Source organism: Natator depressus, chromosome 4, assembly GCF_965152275.1.
Source record: "Natator depressus isolate rNatDep1 chromosome 4, rNatDep2.hap1, whole genome shotgun sequence".
In the NCBI taxonomy this organism is placed as follows: domain Eukaryota; kingdom Metazoa; phylum Chordata; order Testudines; family Cheloniidae; genus Natator; species Natator depressus.
Genome location: NC_134237.1, coordinates 134119480 through 134143136, shown reverse-complemented (window position 1 = coordinate 134143136; position 23657 = coordinate 134119480). Strand labels below are relative to the sequence as shown.

The 23657-nt window shown below is 45.3% G+C and overlaps 1 protein-coding gene across 5 annotated transcripts in view; it reads left to right on the top strand.

The window, feature by feature from the left end:
• The window catches only part of SLC4A11 (solute carrier family 4 member 11), a 153214-nt gene that overhangs the window by 92650 nt on the left and 36907 nt on the right, over positions 1-23657 (top strand). For all 5 annotated transcript variants that reach the window (XM_074951936.1, XM_074951932.1, XM_074951934.1 and 2 more), the window contains exons 8-10: positions 1285-1491; positions 8394-8478; positions 22810-22935. In XM_074951936.1, coding sequence (XP_074808037.1) covers positions 1285-1491; positions 8394-8478; positions 22810-22935 — 418 coding nt within the window. The remainder of the gene's footprint in view (positions 1-1284; positions 1492-8393; positions 8479-22809; positions 22936-23657) is intronic.

Below are 23657 nucleotides of genomic sequence, written 5' to 3'. Positions count from 1 at the left end.
TTGACTAGTTCTTACTCCCTTGCCTTGCCCCAAATCAATTGCCTGATCCAAACAGCTCTCTTTCCTCCCCGCTGATTCCCACCCACACAGCAAAAGCCTGAGTAATGGTGGTGGTGGTGGTGGTTTATTCTGTTGAGTATTACAATAGCTCCTAGGAGCCCCATTGTGCAGTACAGTCATGAAGTAAAGAGCCCTGCCTCGCAGGGTTTACAATACATCTTAACTCCAGTCTGCCGATGCAGCAGACTTGTGGACCAATGGAGCCAACTGGCCGAGCACGCTCAACCTAGAACAAACCATCTGCTGTGTCTAGATGTTTAAATCTATGGAGTGCTAGTAATGCTGCCTCGGGTGATCTCAAGCAATGTGCAGGGTCTTTTTGATAGTTGGGACACAAACTCTCTCTCTAGGATTAAAGTGAAGACGCTGTGGTGTGCCCACAATGTAAAGTATTCTGCATCTGTGCTCCTGAGTGGTGCATCCAAAGAGCCCTGAATTCTTTGCTGGTGTTAATTAAAAAACCACTTGCCAATCTCGCTTAGCGAACTGACCACAAAAATTCACCACAAAGTGAAAATATAAAAGCAGTGACTGTGGCGTTTGCGTTATAGCCAAACGATACTGTTCCTGTGAGGCTTTGGAGCTCTTCAGGAGGAGAGCCTTTTTGGACTGTCTTGCTGGATTGGATAATAGGGGGCAATCAGCATATGAAGGGTAGAGGGGGTTGAAGTATTGTGAAGTAATCCTAGTTGTCGGGTTTTTGTTTTTATTTTTCAAATGTCTGTGGAATATACTTCAGAAATCACCTTAATGTAATGTTTCCTATGAGACTTGGTCACGGTAGTCTTTAACCTTCTGGATGCAGCTTTCAAAACCTATGTCTTGTTCTTTGAATCTAAATTTCTACAGCAATCCATTGAGACAAACCTGCAAATATCACAATGCATTTTGGATCAGTCTCCCAATGCTAAAATCTACATTAACGCAATGTTGTGCTTGAGATTACAATGCACAAACCAGTTCACCTTTCAATATTCCCCTGCAAGAAATGGTCTCTCAGCACCAAAGCCAGGCTGGAAGCATTTACTTGCTCTTCCTGCCCTGATTTGGGTGTTTGTGCTAGCAGTGATTTCAGGGGAAGTGTGGAATCTTGTGTTCTGGTCTTGACAGGCAGGGAAGGAAGGTTGGTGTTTTGGGTGGTATTTTGTTTTGAAGTTTTACAGTTTTTAAATAACTTAAGAGTTTTTGGTTATGATCCCTAATCTGCACATTTGTTTTCCTCAGAAAAGTACGAAAACTGCCACCGAAGTGGGCCGGACCTTTGCCACAATGTTTTCGGATATAACTTTTCGGCAGAAGCTTCTAGAAACAAAAACAGAAGAAGAGTTTAAAGAAGCCTTGGTACATCAGCGCCACCTGCTGACAGTGGTGAATCAGAGACCCTCAGCAGTGAACGAGGGACACAAAACACAAAGCCACAAGCCGCTCAAGGTAGGGTGAGAAAAAGTCTAAGTCTGGCTTTCCACTGTTGTTTCTGTTTAAATAAAGCTCAGGAACCTGATGATTATTCATAGTACTGAATTAGCCGTACTTATATATTCATGATGCATTTCAGTCTTCAAAACACAGCTGGGTTAGGTCTAAACAGCTGCTGGGAGCGAATCCCACAGCCCAGGTTGACTGACTCGTGCTAGCCGCTGGTGCGCTAAAAATAGCCATGTAGACATTGCTTTGACGATCGGGCTTGGGCTCTGAAGCCCACCCTACTCCTTAGGCTTCAAAGCCCGAGCTCCAGCCTGGGCAGGAATGTCCAAATTGCTGTTTTTAGCACACTAGCGGAAGCCCTGCTAGCACAAGTCTGTCAGCCTGGGCTGCGAGACTCGCTCCCAGCAGCTGCGTAGACACACCCTTCATGTCACCGCCAGGCTAGTTCTGCTAAAATGTTCTTGTTTCTTATGCCATTTAACTGAATCTCTTTTGCAACAGTGCAAACAGGGTAAAAAGCACTGTTACCTCTTTTTAATACCTGATAAATGCAGTGAATCTTGTGTACATATACTTCCATGTAACAACTTCCCATTGAAAATTAAAGGAAAACCCTTCAAATGATGATGCTTAATGCGGGCTAGGATTGATGGGTTATTGTAAGTTGCCAAAAAGAGGCAAATGAACTTTAGCACCCTCAATCAGGAAGATAGCAAGTCTGTCTCTGAAGAACCTTAATCTTTACTTGGGTGGTCATCACTCGTACCAACTTTGCATCTCCGCTTTCTCTTCTGGAGCTTCTCTTTCTCTTCTGGAGCTTTCTCTGAAGCTTCTCTTCTGGAGCTCCCTTAATGTCATTCTTACACCCTGTCTGTTCACACGCAGGTTTTATTATCCAAGCTGAAAAGCTGCACACCGAAAAATAAATTGGTGCGTGCCACTTCTAATCTCCTACTCTTTTCCCTAGACTACAAGTAATGTGAAGTTTTGAGCAGCCTACAGGGTTCAGAGTGTAAACTTTCATCACAAATCCATGGTTTGGCTAGTTTTCAGAGTTTAAAACATAATGGTTTAGGAATAAGTAAAGATCACGAAGGGCAGCATCTCTGCCCTTGCTTACCTTTATCACAGTCCTCTGCATTTTAAGCATAGAATCCCTTCTTCCAGAGACAAGTCTATAGTCGGTGACTCCTGAACTCCTCTAAATTCCATTCACACTGTGGTTCAGGTTTGCAGAACCAGTTTAAAACACGTCTTTAAGCTGGTTACAACTGATTTCCAGCAATGTTTTCTTCCAGTGCAGGTTTAACCCTTTGCTCCCTTTCCTCTGAAGCCGTTCCTGTAAACACTGGGGCATGTCATGGTAGGAAACCACAGCCTCTGGGTGAAAAGTTTAACGAGACTAGGGGTATGTCTACACTTGCAGACTTACAGCCCCAGCAGTTACAGCGCCACTCAGAGAGCGCTGAAGGGAATCCACTGTTGTGTGTTCGCACTGTCAGCTGCCCGCACAATAGCATGTTTACACTTGAGGCACTTGCATCAGTATTCAGAGCGGTGGATTCTGGGCAGCTATCCCACAAAGCATCTCTTCCTCTTTTGCCGCTAAGAGTTGAGGGAAGGCGGAGGGGGTTGCGGGGCATACTGGGTCCTATCCCAATGCCCCACGATGCATTACTTTGCATCCCAGCAATCCCTGTGCTTCCATCCACATTTGGCGCCATCTTTCAACGGTTTGTGTACTGCATGCTCTGCCTCTTCAGTTTGCTGGAATGGATCCCGCACTGGTGACCAATATGCTGCTCGCTCTCACTAACACGTCACGAGTGGCAGTGGAGTTATTCCTTAAACGACAAAAGCAAGAGGAGTGTGACATTGATCTCGCCACGCGTAGTGTGACACGAGATTGCTTGTGGCATTCACAGAGGTGCTGATTTTAGTGGAATGCTGCTTTTGGGTTCGGGAAACAAGCACTGAGTGGTGGGATCACATTGCGATGCACGTCTGGCATGACGAGCACTGGCTGCAGAACTTTCGGATGAGGAAAGCCACATTCATGGGACTGTGTGAGGAGCTCGCCCCAGCCCTGCGGCGCAAGGAGATGAGAATGAGAGCTGCCCTGCCACTGGAGAAGCGCGTGGTGATTGCACTATGGAAGCTGGCTACTCCAGACTGCTACCCATCAGTCACTAACCAGTTTGGAGCAGGAAAGTCGACCGTTGGACTCGTGTTGACGGAAGTGTGCAGGGCCATTAATCGCATCCTGCTCCGAAAGACCATAACTCTGGGCAACGTGCGTGAGATTGTGGACGGCTTTGCACAAATGGGCTTCCTTAACTGTGGAGGGGGGAATAGATGGTGCACACATTCCAATTCTGCCACCAGACCACCTAGCCACGGAGTATATTAATCGCAAGGGGTATTTCTCAATGGTTCTTCAGGTGCTTGTGGATCACCGTGGGCGTTTCACAGACATTAACGCAGGCTGGTCCGGAAAGGTGCATGATGCATGCATCTTTCGGAACACTGGCCTGTTCAGGAAGCTGCAAGCAGGGACTTTCTTCCCGTTCCAGAAGATCACCATAGGGGAAGTCGAAATGCCCATTGTAATCCTGGGAGACCCCGCTTACCCCTTAATGCCGTGGCTTATGAAGCCATACACTGGGCACCTTGACAGCAGCAAGGAGCGATTTAACAGGCTGAGCAAGTGCAGAATGACTGAGTGTGCTTTTGGCCATTTAAAGGCCCGCAAGCGCTGCCTATATGGGAGGCTGGACCTGACCGATGACAATATTCCTATGCGTGCTGTATGCTCCATAATATTTGTGAAGGGAAGGGTGAAAGCTTCACTCAGGGCTGGGCCACAGAGGCTCAGCACCTGGAGGCTGAATTTGAACAGCTAAAGACCGGGGCTATTAGAGGGGGGCAGCATGGGGCCATAAGGATCAGGGATGCCTTGAGGCAGTAATTTGAAGCTGAAAGCTACTAAAATTTGTTGCTACGCTCGGGAGTGCAGTGTTTGTAATGCTAGGAGATGATTGTGATTGGTGCAGATGGTGCACTGTGAAGGTGTAAGAAAATTGCCTGTTGCTTTGTGGGGCTCTGTTTGCTTTCAATTAATAGAATAAAGATTGCTTTCAAACCAACACAATTCTTTTATTTAAAAAACAACAACCGGAGGAGAGAGAGACAAAACACATCAGCACTGAGTGGGATGGGGGAAGGGAGGGTCCCAGGACTGTTAAAGATTTGTGTATGTCCAGGTGTCACATGCAACCTTCTCGTTTGGAGTACAGTGCAGCAGGTACTGTACTTCAGCAGGGCTAAACTGCAGAGGGCCGGGTGTTGAGTGCAGTGGGTACTGGGAGTCCGCAATGCTGGACTATGACAGGGGGGGAGTGGAATGCCGTGGGTACAGACTGGAGCCAGGAGGTTGATAAGAGTGTGTTGGCGGTGTCTGGGGGACATGTGGGAAAGAGTTTTGTGACAGTGACTGCAGAGGAAGGCGGGTGCAGAGCTGCTTGGTTTGCAGTGTTAGTAGCGCCTGGAGCGTGTCCACCTGGCGCTCCATAATGTTTGAGCTGCTCCATGGCTTCGTTCTGGCGCACCGCATTCTCCTTTCGGTCCCTCTTCTCACTGTCCCTCCACTCCTTCAATTCTTGTTTTCTGGCCGTAGAGTGCATAGTGACATCACGCAGACAGTCCTCTTTAGTTCTTCATGGCCACTTCATAATTCTGCGCAGCCAGCGTTAACATAGAGAGAGGCTGGGCTCCCAAGGTCAAATCTGTGAAACCAAAATGCAACATTTTACAGAACCAGTATTGGTTGCAACACAGAGACCACTGATTTAAAACACAGCTGCTATTCACATACCTGTCACTAACTGGCTGACACCAGGCCAGCACAGATGAGCCACAAGACCCCCCCCCCCCCAAATGGTGAGTAACCACAGGGGCAGGGGAAATCCAATGTTCCAGGACTGTACTGTACACTGGGCACATGACTCTTGGGGAGAGGCAGCACTGTAGAGGGGGGCCTTATAATCATTCCTGTCCCCACATATTCCACAGGCTGTGTTCATTATGGAAGATATCTCGCTGCTGAGGGTCAGCAGGGAATCAAGGGAGGGTCTTCTCCAAGACTGCGGCTTCCACCCTGGCCCTTATGCGGCTCACTTGTGTGCAGCAATGTCTGTCTCCCCCCCACACCCCCTGTGATGGCAGAGTGGCATAGGAAAGTTCCCTTAATGGGGCAAGAAACAAAGCAGCTCTGCCAAAGAACCTGCGGCAGCGGATTGCCCAGTATCTCCATGAGAGTTTTGTGGAGATCTCTGAGGCAGATTCCCGTGAAGTTAGGGAGTTAATCAACACCCTGCTCCGCTGCTCAGACTAGGCACTTGGTGCTACGCGCACCATACAGACGCAAGCCTGCTTTCTGCAACCCTCCTGCCCACAACAACTCGCTTCATTAGTTCCCAAAATCAAAGCCATTTACCAGGGCTAATCCCTGAAGGATTAATTAATCCCTGAAGGAGCAATCCTAGAGGTAGAAGGATGGAGTCGCAATCACAAAAGGAATAACTGGAGTTAAACAGTGTGTGTGGCGATGGTGTCTAAATGGAGTGTCCGCCTTGAGCCTTGACCAGGAAGAGGTCATTGGAGACCTTGGTGACATTGGAGGTCATTGGAGACCTTGGTTAATCTTCAGGATGGAGAAACCAGACTGAAGAGGGTCTAGAATGGAATTAAAGGGGCAGCAGTTACAGACTGTGCTCAATGAGCTTGGAGATAATGAGGGGGGAAGAGGCAATAAATGGAGCGGGGTGACTTTTTTTTTAATAATGAGAGAGACCAATCCATGTTTATGTTGTGAGGGGGCAGGAAACTTTGGGCGACCAAGAGGATAATGAGACGTGTGAGTTGAGGAGCCAGGGGAATTCAGAAGTCACTGTGTAGGGAGTGATGGCTTCTATCTAATCTCCTTCTTGGCCATCCATGTGAAATCACTGGTACTGCTGTTATGACGGTATTAGAGACCAGAAGGGAAGCAAGAAGCTGATTTGAAGTTAGAAGTATAATTTTAGCTGAATAGAGATCTCAATATGGTTATGAAGAAGACAGGGATCTAGAGCCTTGATGGACAAGCAGGAAAGCGGGATTATGTCCAGCCCTGAACTTCTAGGCATGTAAGCAGGCTGGGCTTTTCTTCTCACGAAGGTTCTGGGTGGGTCTGAGAGCGAGGTCTAGAGAAATGTACGTAGGCTGCCACCCCTGTAGAGGGAAGATCATCCGCAACAATAGAAGCTGATGGCTGACGCCAACTCCTTTTAACAAACCCTGTCCTAAACTTGTCCAATACACAGTTAATTAAAACCCAACGAAACCAGAACTTTAGTTTCCCCAATAAACTTTTTAAAAATAACAGTTTCATTTCCTTTGGGCAGCTGTTTTGTGTTCCATGGTCCACTATGACATTTTAGCCCACCAAATAGCCCACTGATAACATTCATCATTCAGGTAATGTGGTGCTTCTGCTCATTTATTCCAAATTTTTCCTTAATTCACCACATGCATAATTTTTTTCCTTTTAATTTGTTCTTTCTATGCTGCCGCCAACACTAGCACCTAGACCAACCTCCATTCACGTGCATGAGGGCTGCCAAGGGTGCAGTCATTTTCTCTTTCTCCCCTCAGGGTAACCATTCTGATGGTTGTTCCCCTGTGCTTGCTGCAGCAAGATGAGTAAACATACTACTCATTAAAGCAATTGTGATTCTCTGTCTGACCTGTGCCTTTGGGAATGTTTACTTTTAAAAATATTAACCTTTCACAATACAAACCTCTTCAACGCTCAGATGCTTCTATCAGAAGGTTTGGGGTTTTTCAGTTCACATTTCCCTAGTTGTTTAGACCACAAACAAGGTGCTAGAGTTCAAATCTCCAACACAAACAAGCAAGAGATCTTTAAAAGAAGGCTTAAAATAAAGTCCTGTGGACACGTCACAGTAGTACAGCTGTGCCAGCACCATGCCAAGAGAAAAAGGCAGTTGACCAAGTAGCTGAAGGCCAATGGGAAGAATAATGACGAGTAAATACAAAGAAACTGATCCTAACATTTATTTTTTTAAAAAAACCATGAGATTTTTCAAAATAATAAATCCATCTTATGATGGGGGTGGGTGGGGCTGAACTAATGATTTTTGAATGTTTGGGGTTGGCAGTGCTGCTGTAGTCAGGTGTGACCTCTGTTATCGGAAGCCATTTGTTTGATGCAAAAATAGTTTGGGTCCTTCAGAGTCACTGGCCTGGATCATCTGGTTGGATGGAAACCTAGGGAAGCGGACTTTGTGGGAGGAAATCCCCCAGTCGCTTCTTTTGGAGACTCGCCACATCATCCCTTTTGGGTAGGAGTTTGTTTGGAAAAGGCTGTAGGGCCCACCCCAAACCTGCAAAATCCTGAGATCTACAGGAGGCTAGGTTGTCCGTTTGGAGGCTTGTGCCTTACTCGGCATAGGCTGTGGCCCCTGGGCTACGCCCCTAAACTTTGTCTCTCTTTCTCTCCCCTCACCTTGGTAACATGGCTCCATCAGAGCCACCCTATTACCACAGCAGCCTCCAGAATCGATTTCCCCATCTGTGAAGTGGGATAAAACTAATTGTGTCTCACGGAAGGGGGAAGGGTTCCAGTGCTTTGGATTATGTAAATGGCTATAGATGTGCTAACTGTTTATCTATTATTATTATTATTATTATTATTATTATTATTACTATTATTACAAAGTCTGGATCTGAATGGCCCATTCAAAACAATTAATTTTAAGTGCCTATCAGCACTGAATAAGGAGGTTAATCTTTTTAACAATACACAAGCCTTTAAACTGACACAACATTTCCTTCCTTTCTTTTAGTTGCATGAGTTTTTCAATGTTGGCAAGGGAATATTTGATGACATAGCACGAAGATTTCCAGTGTACGCTTTGGACTTCACTGACGGTATGTTGGCCAATGTTTATAGAAGCACTGGCCTGCTTTTAATTCTTGTGATATGATGTCCTGTTTACAATGTGAATTGAATATGTTCTTTGATATCTCTATTGGCCCTTTTTATTTAAAAGAAAATCAGGATAGAAACCTATAAATAATTTCTGAGCTGACATGACAGATATTTAAGGACTTGAGAAACTTGCAGCGTTCTCTACTTAATGAAGATGTTTAGTTTGATCCAAATTAATTCCCCATTAAATTGTACGTTGATGATTACATTGATTTATTGTTGGTATCTGCAAAGGGAACATGAATGAAAATTGATCATAAACTAATCAGTTTTAATTGGTACAATAAACTCCTCTTTTCCTGCTGTCTGTGTAAGCCCAACAACATCTCAGTTAACTCACGCGATGAACTCAAAAAAATTAATTGCGATTAACAGAGATGTTGAGATGATGTTGGGGGTTGAGCACTGTTACAAATTGAAGTTATGGGAGCTTCAGCAGAATGTCTTTTATGAACAATGTGGTCTCATTAAGATTCATAAGCAATACAGAGAAGCATAGGGTTATAGGGCAAACTAGTTATTATACTAGGGTTTAACTACCTGGTTTTACACACCTATTATTATAGTAGCGTCAATCATAATTTGTAAATGGTCATGCAGTTGTGTCCAGTATAAATGGCACTAGTGTGACCACTGTTGGAATACTGTGTCTGATTCTGGCGTCCACAGTTCAAGAAGGACATTGATACACTGGAGAGGGTTCAGAGAAGAGCCACGAGAATGATTAAAGGATTAGAAACCTGATTTATAGCGGTAGATTCAAAGAGCTCAACCTTCTCTCTGTTAAGCTAAATAGGTTAAGGGGTGACTTGGGGCTTGGCTACACTTGCAAATTAGAGCGCATTAAAGCAGCCCCAGGCATCCTAACTCATGACGCGTCCACGCTGGCAAGGCACGTACAGCGCCCGGACTCCGCGGCTGGAGCACTCCTGGTAGTCCACCTCCATGAGAAGCATAACGCTTGATGCACCCCGGCTGGAGCACCGCAGCACCAGTATGGACGCCCTGGTCTATTGATGCGCTCTGATTGGCCTCCAGACGTGTCCCACAATGCCTGTTCTAGCCACTCTGGTCATCACTTTGAACTCTACTGCCCTGCCCTCAGGTGTCCAACCATCCCACCCTTTAAATTCTCTGGGAATTTTGAAAATCCCTTCCTGTTTGCTCAGCGAGGCGTGGAGTGCTGTCAGCGAATCTTTCCAGGTGACCATGCCTCCACGTGCCAGGCGAGCCCCAGTATGGAGCAATGGCGAGGTGCTAGACCTCATCAGTGTTTGGGGGGAGGAAGCTGTCCTGTCCCAGCTGCGCTCCAGCCATATGAATTACGATACCTTCAGGCAGATATCCAGGGACATGATGGAAAGGAGCCATGACCAGGACACACTACAGTACAGGATTAAAGTGAAGGAGCTGCAGAATGCCTACTGCAAAGCCCGTGAGGCAAACCGCCGCTCTGGTGCTGCTCCCACGACCTGCCTTTTCTACAAAGAGCTGGATGCAAAACTTGGGGGTGACCCCACCTCCACTCCGAAGACCACCATGGACACTTCAGAGCCCAGTTCAACAAGGCAGGTGAAGGAGGAAAGCGGGAGCGAGGGTGCTCCGGTGGAGGAAGACACCCCGGAATTCCTAGATGCATGCAGTCAGCAGCTGTTCTCAAGCCCGGAGGAAGGTAGCCAGTCTCAGTGGCCGGTGCTTGGGGAAGGACAAACACCAGAGGAGGTGCCCGGTAAGCGGCTTTTATTTTGGGAAGGAAGTTGTTTGGTGTGGGCTCTTGGGCAAGGAAGGTTAGGGCTGCATGCATGCTTAGATGCGGAATAGGGCATTGATGTGCTCTCTCACATTGCGGTAATTGGCCTCAGTGATCTCTTCAAAGGTCTCATGCAGAAGTGCTGTGCTCCTTGTCCCAGTCAGGCTAACATGTCCACGCCACTGTGCCGTGAGGGGCAGGGGGACCATTGGTGCACATAGGCAAGCTGCATATGGGCCAGGGTGGAAGCTGCATTGTAGTAGAAGACCCTCCCTTGCTTCCCAGGTCACCTACAGCAGCAAGATATCTTCCAGGACGAATTGCTGTGGAAAATGTGGGGACAGTGTTCAGTATAGGGGCCCCTGCAGCTGTTGGCTCTCCCCAAGGCACAGAACCCCTTGCCCCTGTGCTTACTCACCATTTTGGGGCTGCTGTGGGTTATGTGCGTTCGCTTTGGGACGGGCAATTTCTGCTATTGTATAGACTGTGCTTGTCTACTTTAAGTACGGGGGAATCATTGCTCTGTCTGGTGTGAACAATGCTGCCTCTGTTAAAAGTCTTGCATTTTGGCTTTACAGATGCAGCCTTGAGATCCCAGCCGTCCTTGTTATCACCGGCCGAAAGACTCCAAAGAATTAGGAAGCGGCCATGTAGAAGCAAAGAGGACATGCTGCATGAAGTAATGCAGCAGTCCCTTAATGAAAATCAAAAAGTGCAGGAATGGCGGGAGGGTGAAAGGAGGGTCCGCCAGCAGAATGCGGATCGCCGGCATCAAAGCACGGAGCGGCTGCTAAGCATTATGGAGCACGAAGCGGACTCGATACAGGCACTCGTAGCAATGCAGGCGGAGCACTTCCATGCCCGCCCCCGCAGCCCTTGTCCCAAAACTCTTTCCCTTGTGCCCCCATGTCACCTCCAACCCACTTTCCCCAACATCTGGGTTCTTATCGCCACCAGCTGCCTCCAACACCTGTAGCTTCACCACCCAGCCCTGAAAACTACGACCCTTACCCCCTGCACTCAACCCCCATCACCATGCATTTTAGCCAGCCAGAAGTGCAGCACTCCAGACAAGAAGGCTCAGTATGATAACAGGACATACGCAAATCTGTGACTGTACCATTCCCCACCCCACTCCCTTGCCCTTTCTGTTTCCCAAGCAGTTGTGTTTCTTTTCAATAAATGAATTTTCTTTTCAATAAATGGATTTTTTGGCTTTGAAAACATTCTTTATTATTGCATTAAGTAAAATATACCTTAGCCCAGGAAAGCAACAGGCACTGCAAGTCAGTGTAGCAAACACAGATTCCTACTAACATTGGAACCACTGCACTTCACTCCCATGCAGGGCACCAGATGTTACTGGTGGGTTTCAGCCTTAAATTGCTCCCTCAAGGCATCCCTAATCCTTGCAGCCCCGTACTGGGCTCCTCTAATAGCGCTGCTCTCTGGCTGTTCAAATTCAGCCTCCAGGTGTTGAACCTCCAAGATCCATGCCTCAGTGAATCTTTCACCCTTCCCTTCACAGATGTTATGGAGGGTACAGCATGTGGATATAACTGTGGGGATGTTGTCATCGGCCAGGTCCAGCTTCCCATACAGACAGCACCAGCAGCCCTTTAAACAGCCAAAAGCACACTCACAGTCATTCCGTACCGACTCAGCCTGTTGTTGAACTGCTTCTTGCTGCTGTTAAGGCTCCCTATGTAGGGTTTCATGAGCCACGGCATTAAAGGGTAAGTGGGGTCTCCAAGGATCACAGTGGGGATTTCGACTTTCCCTATGGTGATCTTCTGGTCTGGGAAGAAAGTCCCGGCTTGCAGCTTCCTGAACAGGCCTGTGTTCTGAAAGATGCGTGCGTCATGCACCTTTCCGGACCAGCCTGCGTTAATGTCAGTGAAACGCCCACGGTGATCCACAAGCACCTGGAGAATCATAGAGAAATACCCCTTCCGATTAACATACTCGGAGGCTACGTGGGTTGGTGTGAAATGGAATATGCTTCCCATCTATCGCCCCTCCACAGTTAGGGAAACCCATTTGTGCAAAGCCAGCCACAATGTCATGCACGTTATCCAGAGTCATGATGGTTCTGAGCAGGATGCGATTAATGGCCCTGCAAACTTGCATCAACACAATTCCGACGGTCGACTTTCCCACTCCAAACTGGTTAGCAACTGATCGGCAGCTGTCTGGAGTTGCCAGCTTCCAGATTGCAATAGCCACCCGCTTCTCCACCATCAGGGCAGCTCTCAATCTCGTGTCCTAGCGTTGCAGGGTGGGGACGAGCTCATCACACAATCCCCATGGAAGTGGCTTTTCTCATCCGAAATTTCTGCAGCCACTGCTCGTCATCGTAGACTTGCATGACAATGTGATCCCACCACTCAGTGCTTGTTTCCCGAGCCCAAAAGCAGCGTTCCACGGTGGTGAACATGTCCATGAATACCACAAGCAATCTCGTGTCCTATGCATTCCGCGAGTTGACATCATCGGCGTCCTCACTGTCAGTTTGGAGCTTAAGGAGTAACTTGACTGCCATTCGTGATGTGCTGGCGAGACCCATCAGCAGACTCCTCAGCACTTCGGGCTCTATTCCCGCAGACTGAAAGGGAAGACAGAGCACGCAGTATAAAAAATGTTGAAAGACGGCGCCAAATGTGGATGGAAGCACAGGGATTGCTGGGATGCGAAGCGACGCATCACAGGGCGTTGGGACAGGACCCAGAATGCCCCGCACCTCCCCCCTAGTTGGCTGGTTGGCGATTGGAAAAATTAATTTTTCAAATATATTTGGCAGTTTGTGAATGGCACAACCTGGTGGAGCCAGATTTTGCAACCACGGGGGCCAATGGGTCATTAGTGCTGGGCTGGAAGAGCAAGTCACCTGGCTGCAGCTACTCCTGTCCCACAGGCCAGGGCTCAGCTCCCCATTGCGACCTGGCGCATGGGGTCGTAGCACCAGTCAGGTTTGACCCAGCCAGTCATGACAAAGGGGCAGCTAGGCCAAATGTGAGTCAGTGGCATTGGAACGTGGCACACGGTCTGTGTCACAGCGCCCCTGTGTGCCAGATCACAACACCCAGAGTGGTGAGCCAAGCAGTGGGGGCTCGCTCTCCAGCCCCATATGAACGTTGGTGTCAGACCCTTTCTTTTGTCCATTTTGTAATATGCTTGAAAAGGCACCTAAAGGTGGGGCGGCCAGCCCGCAGCCCTCCTGTTAGCTCCCACCACTGAGGGCAAGGAACTTTTTGTCTTCTGCACTGCCATTCTGCTGGGCTGAGTGAAATGGGTCTAGTTTTCTTTATCCTTTATGTACTCTATACCCAATTGTGCCTGAGTGCTGACGGTGTATCCAGGCAGTCTGTGACTATCAGAACTGTTCAGCAGCAGCTAAATGTTTACAAGGTGGTATAAAGACAGAGTTTCAGTCTTTCCTAGATTGTCCCCACTTGCATCAAACCCTTAGAGCTAGATATTCAGAGTGTATCGTATGAGCCATTTGTGGGCAAAGACATGCAGAGAAAATTATTTTCAGAAGTGGAATTCAAGTGCCTAGTGCAGCTACAAAAAATCATTTCTTTGCGTATGCATTTTTGTGTTTGTCTGGTGCCCGGGGAGATACTTTATCAGAGTTTCAGAGTAGCAGCCGTGTTAGTCTGTATTCGCAAAAAGAAAAGGAGTACTAGTGGCACCTTAGAGACTAACCAATTTATTTGAGCATCTGATGAAGTGAGCTGTAGCTCACTAGTACTCCTTTTCTTTTATCAGAGTTATGACCCCAGCTCTACCTGTGACTTGCTGTGTGACCATGGGCAAGTCACTCCATCTCTCTGTGCCTGTGAGGATTGTGAGGAGAAATTAACATTTGTAAAGCACATGGAGTCCTTTGGATGGAAAGTGTTGGATGAGTACTATGCAATGTGTAGCTAACTACAATGATCCATGCCTTTGTCACCTCAAGACTGGACTATAGCTGCTCACTCTACCTGGGATGACTCAAGCTGCATCTGGGGCAGCACCCAGATGTTTGCAGGCAGGAACCCATCATCCCAATGCGCTCCACTCTACGTTTACTGCAAATTGAATTCTGAATCCAATTCAAGATCCTTGTTCTCATATTAAGAACATTGACTGGGCTCTGAACCCTGTTTTCCCAGAACCATCTCTCTCTCCTCCGCACTGTGCTACGCTGCTCTGTGACGTCCGCTGACAGATCCCAGGTTTCTTTTGTGTTGGGCAGAACGGAGAATTTTCAGTGAAAAACTCCTAGGATGGAACAGACTTTGGCAGCAGACCAAACTGAGCCCAAATCTCTCCCCTGCAGACCATACTGCACATCACACCTCTTAAGTGAACTTTTCCTCAAAGCAGCCATGTAACAATGGTACCAAGCTCTAAAGGAATCTACCACTAGCCCCTATCACTGTGAAGAACTGGCCTAGCAGAAGGTAATAGAGCTGAACCTTCAAGAGGTGATGCTTTATGTATTTTTTTTGTGAGGGGCGCAGAGACTACAACAGGGAGCGCTGTACAAATGCCTATAAATGAGAGCAATGCGGAGGGTGGAAATGCCATCTTGTGAAGGATTTCAAGATTTCAAAATCTGACGTTCTAAATTGGAATGAAATCTGAAAACTTTGAAATTCCGTGAAGAAAATTTTTATTTTTATTTTTTAAATTAATCAGAACACTTTTTGGTTTGATTTTGACTTTTTTATTTTATATTATACAAAATATTAAAAAAATGGAAATGGAAAGTCATTTTTAAAAAAAAGAAACATTTTGTTCCGATTTTCTGTATCGGGGTGGCCAACCTGTGGCTCCGGAGCCGCCTGCGGCTCTTCAGAGATTAATTTGCGGCTCCTGGCACAGGCACTGACTCCGAGGCTGGAGCCACAGACGCCAACTTTCCAATGTGCTGTGGGGTGCTCCCTGCTCAACCCCCTGCTCTGCCCCAGGTCCTGCCACCATTCCACCCCTTCCCCCAAGGCCCCTGCCCCTTCCCCCGAGCATGCAATGCCCTCGCTCCTCCCCCCTCCCCACCAGAGCCTCCTGCGCACTGCAAAACAGCTGATTGCAGTGGGAGGGAGGGGGAGGTGCTGATTGGCGGGGCTGCCGGTGGGCGGGAGGCGCTGGGGGCTGGAGGGGTGTAGCAGATGGGTGGCTGCTGACATATTACTGTGGCTCCTTGGCAATGTTCGTTGGTAAATTCTGGCTCCTTCTCAGCCTCAGGTTGGCCACCCCTGTTCTACATTGTCAGAATTTTTTTCCAAGTTTTTCTCCAAAACAGAAGTTCACTAAAATGACACAATTTTGCAAAAGCATTTTGATTTCAGTGGAACTGTGTTTTCTGGCGAGCTGTACTATAAATAAATACTGTAATGTATTTTTGTAGTTTGTGCTAAAAATCAGTGAAGAGCAGGAACACAATGAAAGAGGAGTAAGTATGTGTTTGATGAGTTTAGGCAAGGACCTTTTCTTATTTTGTATTTGTGAAGTACCTTGCACATCACTAGCTCAAATAATCAGAGAAGTTTTGTATGAGTAGTGGTCAGAGCTGAAACTCAGTTCAATGATTCTCAGCACTGCATGTCAATATACTTCGCATTTATGAAATAACATTAATGGTGACTGACGTCTGTACAGAATATAGATGGAGGGGCTGAAATTCTTACATCAGTCAAGAGTGCAGTGGTGTAATTCTTTAAGGATACGTGGGATGAAAAATAGATGAGAAACCGTGAGCATCTTCCACAGAGCACCAGGTCTGAAGTTTCTGGATCATCTCAAAGCAGCATGGTACTGCAAATGGGGTATTTGAATTATCCAAACTAAGAAACAGCCATGCATGCCTCATCAGAGGTTCACGTGAGAGTGAAGGCATTGTTTTTTATTGAGGGAGTGTGCAGTCTGAGCAGAAGACACAGTAGCAATGTATGAGCAGGCCAACAAGACCAGCCATTAAATTGTCTTCGGAATGTCATGACTGTGCGGGGGAAAGGGGAGATTTTGCTGTCCTACTGGCTTTGTCCTCACAGTGAAGATAAGGGATCTGCTCGTACTAGCTAAAGAAGAATGCTTTAGTTCATAAGAGGCTTGTGTTTTTGCAGCAGAAAGACTAGGGGTGAAATCCTAGCACCTTTGATGTCAATGGAACCAGGATGTCACAACAGGATTCCAGGGGTGTGTATGATTTGTATAGAGATTGTATTTCTTGCCTGAAGCACTTGGGTTTGATACACTTGAATTATGCAAATGACTGGGACACTTGTAACTGTCCTTTAAAACCGGGGGTAAAATGAAATGCATGGTGAGCTATGAACTGTTGAGCTCCTGCAGTGTGGCTCGTGGGATTTTGCTTTGTTTCTATAAACTTTGGTCCAGCAGCCGTTGTCTTTTAATAACTTTATTGAAGTATTTGAGTTACTCTCCTTTTGACTTACCAGTATCATGTACAAAATTAATAAAATAATAGGGCCAAATTCAGGATTTCCCATTGCTGAACTTGTCCCTAAAAAATTCTGCAGATTTTAGTTAAAATTCCTGATGAAATCATACAGATTTTGGAAAAACTGCCTACATTTTCCCAAATAAATAAATAAATAAATATCCCTGTTTTCTTTTGATCATACATAAGATTTACACATTCTCTGTATTCTTAAATGTTGTTTTTCCATTCCTTCAGTATGTTTTTTTTTTAAATGTATAATGGTTTTTTTTTTTTGTAATTTGCTATTTTACTCTACCAGTGCAATACAAAGAGAGAACTTTGAAACAATTTAAAGATGTACACTGATGATTAGCTAAATGAGTCAGTGCACTGAAGTAAGATACAGGTGTTCCTGGATTTTGTTCTCAGCAATAACACTGACCCCCTGTGTCCTTCTGATGATCACTTAGCATCTCATTGCTTCAGTTTCTCTGTCTCGCCGGAGTTTGAGATTAATTATTGTTGACCCTATTCTGCCACCCTTACTCATGTTGAGTAGGACCTGGGAATGGGCAATAGGGGATGGATCACTTGATGATTACCTGTTCTGTTCATTCCCTCTGAAGCACCTGGCATTGGCCACTGTCAGAAGACAGGATACTGGGCTAGATGGACCATTGGTCTGACCCAGTCTTATGTTATGACCTCACCATGCAAGTTTTTTGTAATTAAAATCAGTAGGATTGCCCTCATAGGCCTGGATCCTGCACAGCACTTAAGCATGGATGTAACTTTGCCCAAGTGAACAGTCCTATTGAAGGACTACAGACGTGAGCCGAATGATGCTTGTGTTTGTGTTTTGCAGGATCAGGGCCATAGTGAGGTACAATAATACTCACCAGGAACAAGATGTTTATAAAGAACTTTAAAGGTAAAAAGCTTAGTTTAAGTGCTGTCATTAATCTGACTTGTTGGAAAAGGGTGTGTTTTGCAAACATGCAAAATGCCTTAACTGATCAGTGCATCACTTAAGCCTGCAAGTGCAATTTGAGCCTGCAGCTCCCCTTTGGTAAATACTCGCGTGAACTTAAATAGGTGGCCACTCTCCTGATCTGTCTGTTTTGCTCTCTCGCTTTAAATGATTGATGGGTTTTGCCTTCCTAAAGCCCCATCTCTGGCCATGTTCAAGTGCCAAATTGTACAGACTCTCGACATTTCCATGCCCAGCTCGGGCCCTCTTGTTGAAAGTGAAGCCCATTAAAATAATATGGATGCGTGTGAATATACATCCTGCCAAGCGGACAGAAGTCGGCAGGAAATAATAAACAGCCAAAAGAAATACAAGATATTAAGTTGGTAGAATCCCCCTGAGCATTCTGTTTGTTTACACTCAGGTTCAGGAAACTGAATTTGAGAATTTTCCCTTTGCCCAAGAAAGAATCTGTTGAATATAGCGCACTCCAGCTTAAAGAACGTGTTCTCATAAGCAGCCTTCCTCTAAGGAGAAAAAAATTCTTCATTCTGGCCATCTGTGCTGTTCAAGAACACAAAGCAGACTCGCTTCTCCCTTTCACTTCTCGCTTTCGCTCTTCCTGCAAATTACCGTGAGATTACGTTATTCTTAACGGGGATGGATCTGAGAGGTAGATCAGAAAGCCAGGTCTACCCTAACAATTCATAATACAGTTCAAAAATATCTCTAATGTGGCACTGCAGCATGGCATGTGTATATGTTGCCCTTCTTTCGGAATGACTCCGAGGATGTCATCTGCCAAGTATTTTTTATAATTTAAACATGACTGATGCTTTGTTTGCCTTGGGTTTAAAAAATGTGGCTTTGTCTGTGAAGCACATCCGTGTAATTGAACTTTTCAGCTGATTTTTATTCAACAGCTAATACACTTGCTTTACTAATAGCTATGCCCACACGTCTCCTTGCATGCCCCAAGTTTATTCAATAAATGTAAAATTAGTAGGTCTAAATGTGTCAGCCTCCAACTGAGCCCTTTTTATCAATTGTGTTATAAACATGAATATGAAAGTAAATTGAGGCCAACAGTACTCTACTCTGTGCATTCTCCAGAAGATTCTGTGTGTGTGTTTTTTAAAAGTCAGATACCAATTTTTATTTATTTATTTATTTATTTATTTTTACCTCAACACAGTTAACTGAACATTTTGGAAATTTATAGAGTGCAAAAAATAGAGCTGTGGTACAAATAAACATTGTCCCCGGCCGTTTGAATTCATAGAGGTACCTCCGTTTTAAGTCACAGTTTCTCTAACAGTCAATCACTCAAATGTCACAGCTGGACTGCAAGCTGATTGTGCTGCAAACGTACACTGCCCAGTCAGAGGAAGGTGGCTTGTTTTTCCACTCGTTTTATTAGGCTGTTCCAAATGATATACTGTCATGATGCATCCTGCATTTTTTTCAGATGAAGTGGACTGGGTCAGTTTCTGGGCTGCAAATAAACCTGTTAGATCTCTCATCAGACATTGACTTAAAAGAAAAACGTCATTGTGATAAATATTTGAAGTTAAAAATGGTAATTTTACACATGGTATATTTGTATTTACAGAAAGAAACAGCAGCTCAATGAATTTGCAGCGTTGCTGTAGCTGTGTTGGTTCCAGGATATGAGGCCATGTCTATACATATAGCTGAAGACGCTCTATGCCGACGGGACAAGCTCTCCCGCCGACATAGTACTGTGCGCAGGAGCTCTTATGCTGGTGTAATTTATGTCGCTTGGGGGTGGAATATTCACACTTCTGAGCAACATAAATTTTGCCGACATAGGCTGTAGTATAAACATGCCCTTTGAGACACAGGGTGGGTGAGGTAATATATTCTGTTGGACCAACTGCTGTTGGTGAGAGAGACAAGCTTTTGAGCAACAAAGAGCTCTTCTTCAGGTCTGGGGTATGTAAACAGAGTGATACAGTTAAATACAAGGTGGAGCAGATTGTTTGGTGTAAGTAGTTAACAGCTGTTCTAATCTAAGGGGCCATTCAAGGTGAAGTGACCCATTAACACCCCTGCAGTCATAAGACAAAAAAGGGGGGCTTAGCGGATTACCATTGTTGTAATAAGCCAAAAATCAAGTGTATTTATTTTTAAGACCATGATTTTTAGTGTCTAGCAAAGTTATGAATTTAAACTCCCAGGCTTTGTCTTTTGAAGGTTTTATGTAGGTTTCCTTTGAGGACAAGGACTGAGAGGTCAGATACCGAGTGATTTGCTTTGTGAAAAGTGTTCGCCCACAAGTGATATAGTGTTTTTGTCTTATCTTGTTTTGTGAGAGTTCATTCAGTTCGTCCAATATAAGATATTACCTCACCCACCGTGTCTCTTTAATATCCTGGGACCAACACAGCAAGAACACTGCATATAATCTTAACGTGGGCATTCTTGTATTGTATCACTTGTTTTTGTAAAATTATCAAATCAAATAAACTGTTTTTTCCCCTGTGTGTTAATGATTCAAGCCTATAACATTATCAGATTTCCGTCTGGGACAGTGTCGTTCCTGGTGGTTGTTTTTCCTGTCAAAAGTATTATGAGCTGAGAAGACCATTGATTAGCATATTGAAACTAAGAGCTTGGCTACTCTTGTGAGTTAAGCGCATTAAAGCAGCCACGGGCGCCCTAGCTCACTACCTGTCCACACTAGCAAGTCCCGTAGAACGCTCTGACTCCACCTCGGCGAGAAGATTAACGCTTGGTGTGCCTTGGCTGAAACGCCCGGGCCTCAGTGTGAACGAGGTGTTGCATTGCTGCACTCTGATCAGCCTCCGGAAACGTCCCATCATCCCCTTAAGTCAAGTGGCCACTCTTCTCATTGTTTTGGAATCGCTGCAGGAATGCAGATATGCCCTTTGAAAGCTCTGTTTCTGACATCGGGCTGCTTATCTGCTCCGAGACAAAGCAACCATTACTGTGGAATGTGGTGGGTGGGTGTGTGTGTGTGAGAGAGAGGGGGGGCTGGCGGGGGGAGGAGGTGTCTGCTGCTGTCTGAACTTACAAGATAGAATGCTGACATGCTCTCAGCCCCCCAAAAAGCCACTCTCTCTCCCCCCCCATACACAGAACACACTCCCTGTCACACTACACTCCACCCCACCCACCCCCATTAGAAATGCACGTTGCAGCCACTTGCATGCTGGGATAGCTACCACAATGCACTGCTCTCTGTGGCCCTTGCAAGAGCTGCGAATGTGACCATGCCAGTGCGCTTGCAGCTGTCCGTGTGGACAGACTGCAGCGCTTTCCCTACTGCGCTCTACGAAGGCTGGTTTAACTCAAAGCGCTCTACATCTGCCAGTGTAGCCATGCCCTAACAAGGGACAAACTGCAAAATGTTCATAGGCTTGATTTTTAGTTAAGAACCCCTAACATGTGGCTGTGGCTTTGATCCTCGTCCAAACTGTCCAAACTTCTTGGGTCTGGAAAATTAGGCTGCAGGTCTAACAAAACCATGTTTTCCTTTGAGATTTCCAGTGTTTCCTGTTTCTGATGATGCTAGAATGCCTGTTTGCTAGAACAGGCTATCTGGTGGCATTTTTGGCATTTCCAATTCTGGTCTGTTTTTAAAAAGTTGCCCTAATTGTAAGCTCAACAGTAAAAAGTATGTGAAAGTTGACAAAATGTTACAATAACCTATAGCAAATGTGGATGGAAAAACCGGTCAAGTTGTTTTCCATAATGAACGTTGTAAACAAGTGCAAGAAAACCAGACAAAGAGACTAAATGAGTCCAAACAAAAAGGCCATGGTGATGTATTTCAAGGACTGTGTTAAGATCATGTTTGGTAAAACAAGAAGCCGTGGAACCAGAAATTAATGAACCAAAATGGGCTTGTCAGATATTGGGCCTAATTGGAGGACAAAATAATAAGAGGATGGGCTATTCCACCCATCACTCTCTTTTTGGGTCCTGAAAGAGAGTTTTTTGGGGAGGAAGTAAGGAAGAACAGACAGAGGCTACTGAAGCAAGCTTCATCATCATGGCTGCCAACCTCACCATTTTCTAGGAGCCCTGGACCTTCATCATCCTGATTCTGAGAAATGTCCTGACTAGACTGAGCCAGAGAGATGGATCCAGAAGACTTTGCCAACCCTACCAGTTACAGATGAATCCCAAACACCACCAGAGATCAAACAGGGTTGGACTTTAACAACAGCATTCACAACAACGGCTCCAGCCCATCTCAACTAATATCTTCTCTTTTCCCCACCAGGACAGTTATTACCATCTTTGATACCACCTGAGAGACTGTCACACAAGGGATTTTCCCCTGTAAAGACCCTTTCCAGGGAAAGGGGTAAAATAAAAGTCTTACTCAATAATTTACGTTTCAAATGCTTTAACTGGTGTCCCTTCTTTTCTTTTCTTTTTTTTTTTTTTAACAAAAGGTACTAAGCAGGCTGAGGCGCCTCTATACCGAACCCCAAACCATGTTTAATGTTGGATAGTGACTGCATTTATGTTTATATCTTTGGGCCATATATTTCATCTAAATTTAATACAGTAAGTCCCAGATGGGAGCGCAGAGGTGCACTAAAATGAAAAATAATTTACCCTTTTTTTTTATTCAACCCTCCAAATAAACCTTTGGCTTGAGGTTTGGTTGTTACTTTATCCCAACTGGTTCAGCTTCCTTCACCTAAGTCACTTCCTTGGTCCCTAAGAAGTATCTGTAAATAATTTCTAAATGGGAACGTAATGAAAAATCAGATATAGTTTGTAAATAACAAACAAAAAACCCACCTCAACAGAAATGAAATTTTCCTTAACAAAGGTAGGTTTTCAAGTTGAAACACTGAACATTCTTTCATACCTATGTTCACTACTTATGGGTTATCTGCCATCGCTTGCCTTTGTACTATAGCTGGGCATAAACCCCATCAGGAAATTGTATCTTTTAAATGGATGCAGACTACGTTTCCAGTTTTTCATTTTAGCCATTAAATTATTGTCCCCAATAACTAATGATCTGCATGACTGTCTTTGAGCAATGTTTTAATGCCATAGAATCAACTGTGCTATTGATTATTAATACCGCTATTTTTGGTTTGTTTCAGGGATTATTGGGAATAACAAGGCCATAGGAAAATACATCACAACGATGATCTTTTTATATTTTGCCTGCCTCCTGCCATCCATTGCATTTGGTTCCCTAAATGATGAAAACACAAGAGGAGTTATTGGTGAGCTTCCCACTCTTTTTGGTTTAAAATCCTATCTCCATCTGTCAGTCAGGGTTGCTTTACGTCTGTTTGGGGGAAATAATGAAATAAGCGAGGTCTGGTGGAGGAGACATGGGTAAGGACTTCTTTTCCAGTAACAATATGGACAGTTGTTCTCCCACCTTATTTCTTTTAATAGATTAGAAAAAGGAATCTGTATCTATATACAAACTTTTCTGGTGTCCCTAGGTACATAGACAAGTACAGACCTATCATTGTGTTCTGTGCTACCCGTGTTGCAATGACAGTAAAGGTAATCCTGTGCAAAGGGTTGTAAATCCACGCTTATGTGTTTGTACAACACCTAACACAATGGGGCCCCGCTTCTGACTGGGGCTTTGGGGGGCTATTGTAATACAAATAACTTGCCTGGTGGAAGACATTTGCTCACTCTTCTAGTATCACCCAACCTATCCCTGCTGTAGGCCTGATTGCTGTTTACACTAAGGCCCCTTTACGTTGTGCTTGCAATTCAGCAGCAGCTTAGTGGAGATGAGAATCCAACCCTGTTTTGTGTACTACTTATGTATGAAAAATTGCTCTTTGCTTCACTTTAAAACAGTGCTTCTCAAACTATGAGGCATGCCTCCCAAGGGAGGTGCAGGAATGTGTCAAGGAAGGTGCAAGCTGTGCATTTGTTTGGTTTTTTTTTAAGCACTCCAGCTGTCAGCCCCGGGCAGCAG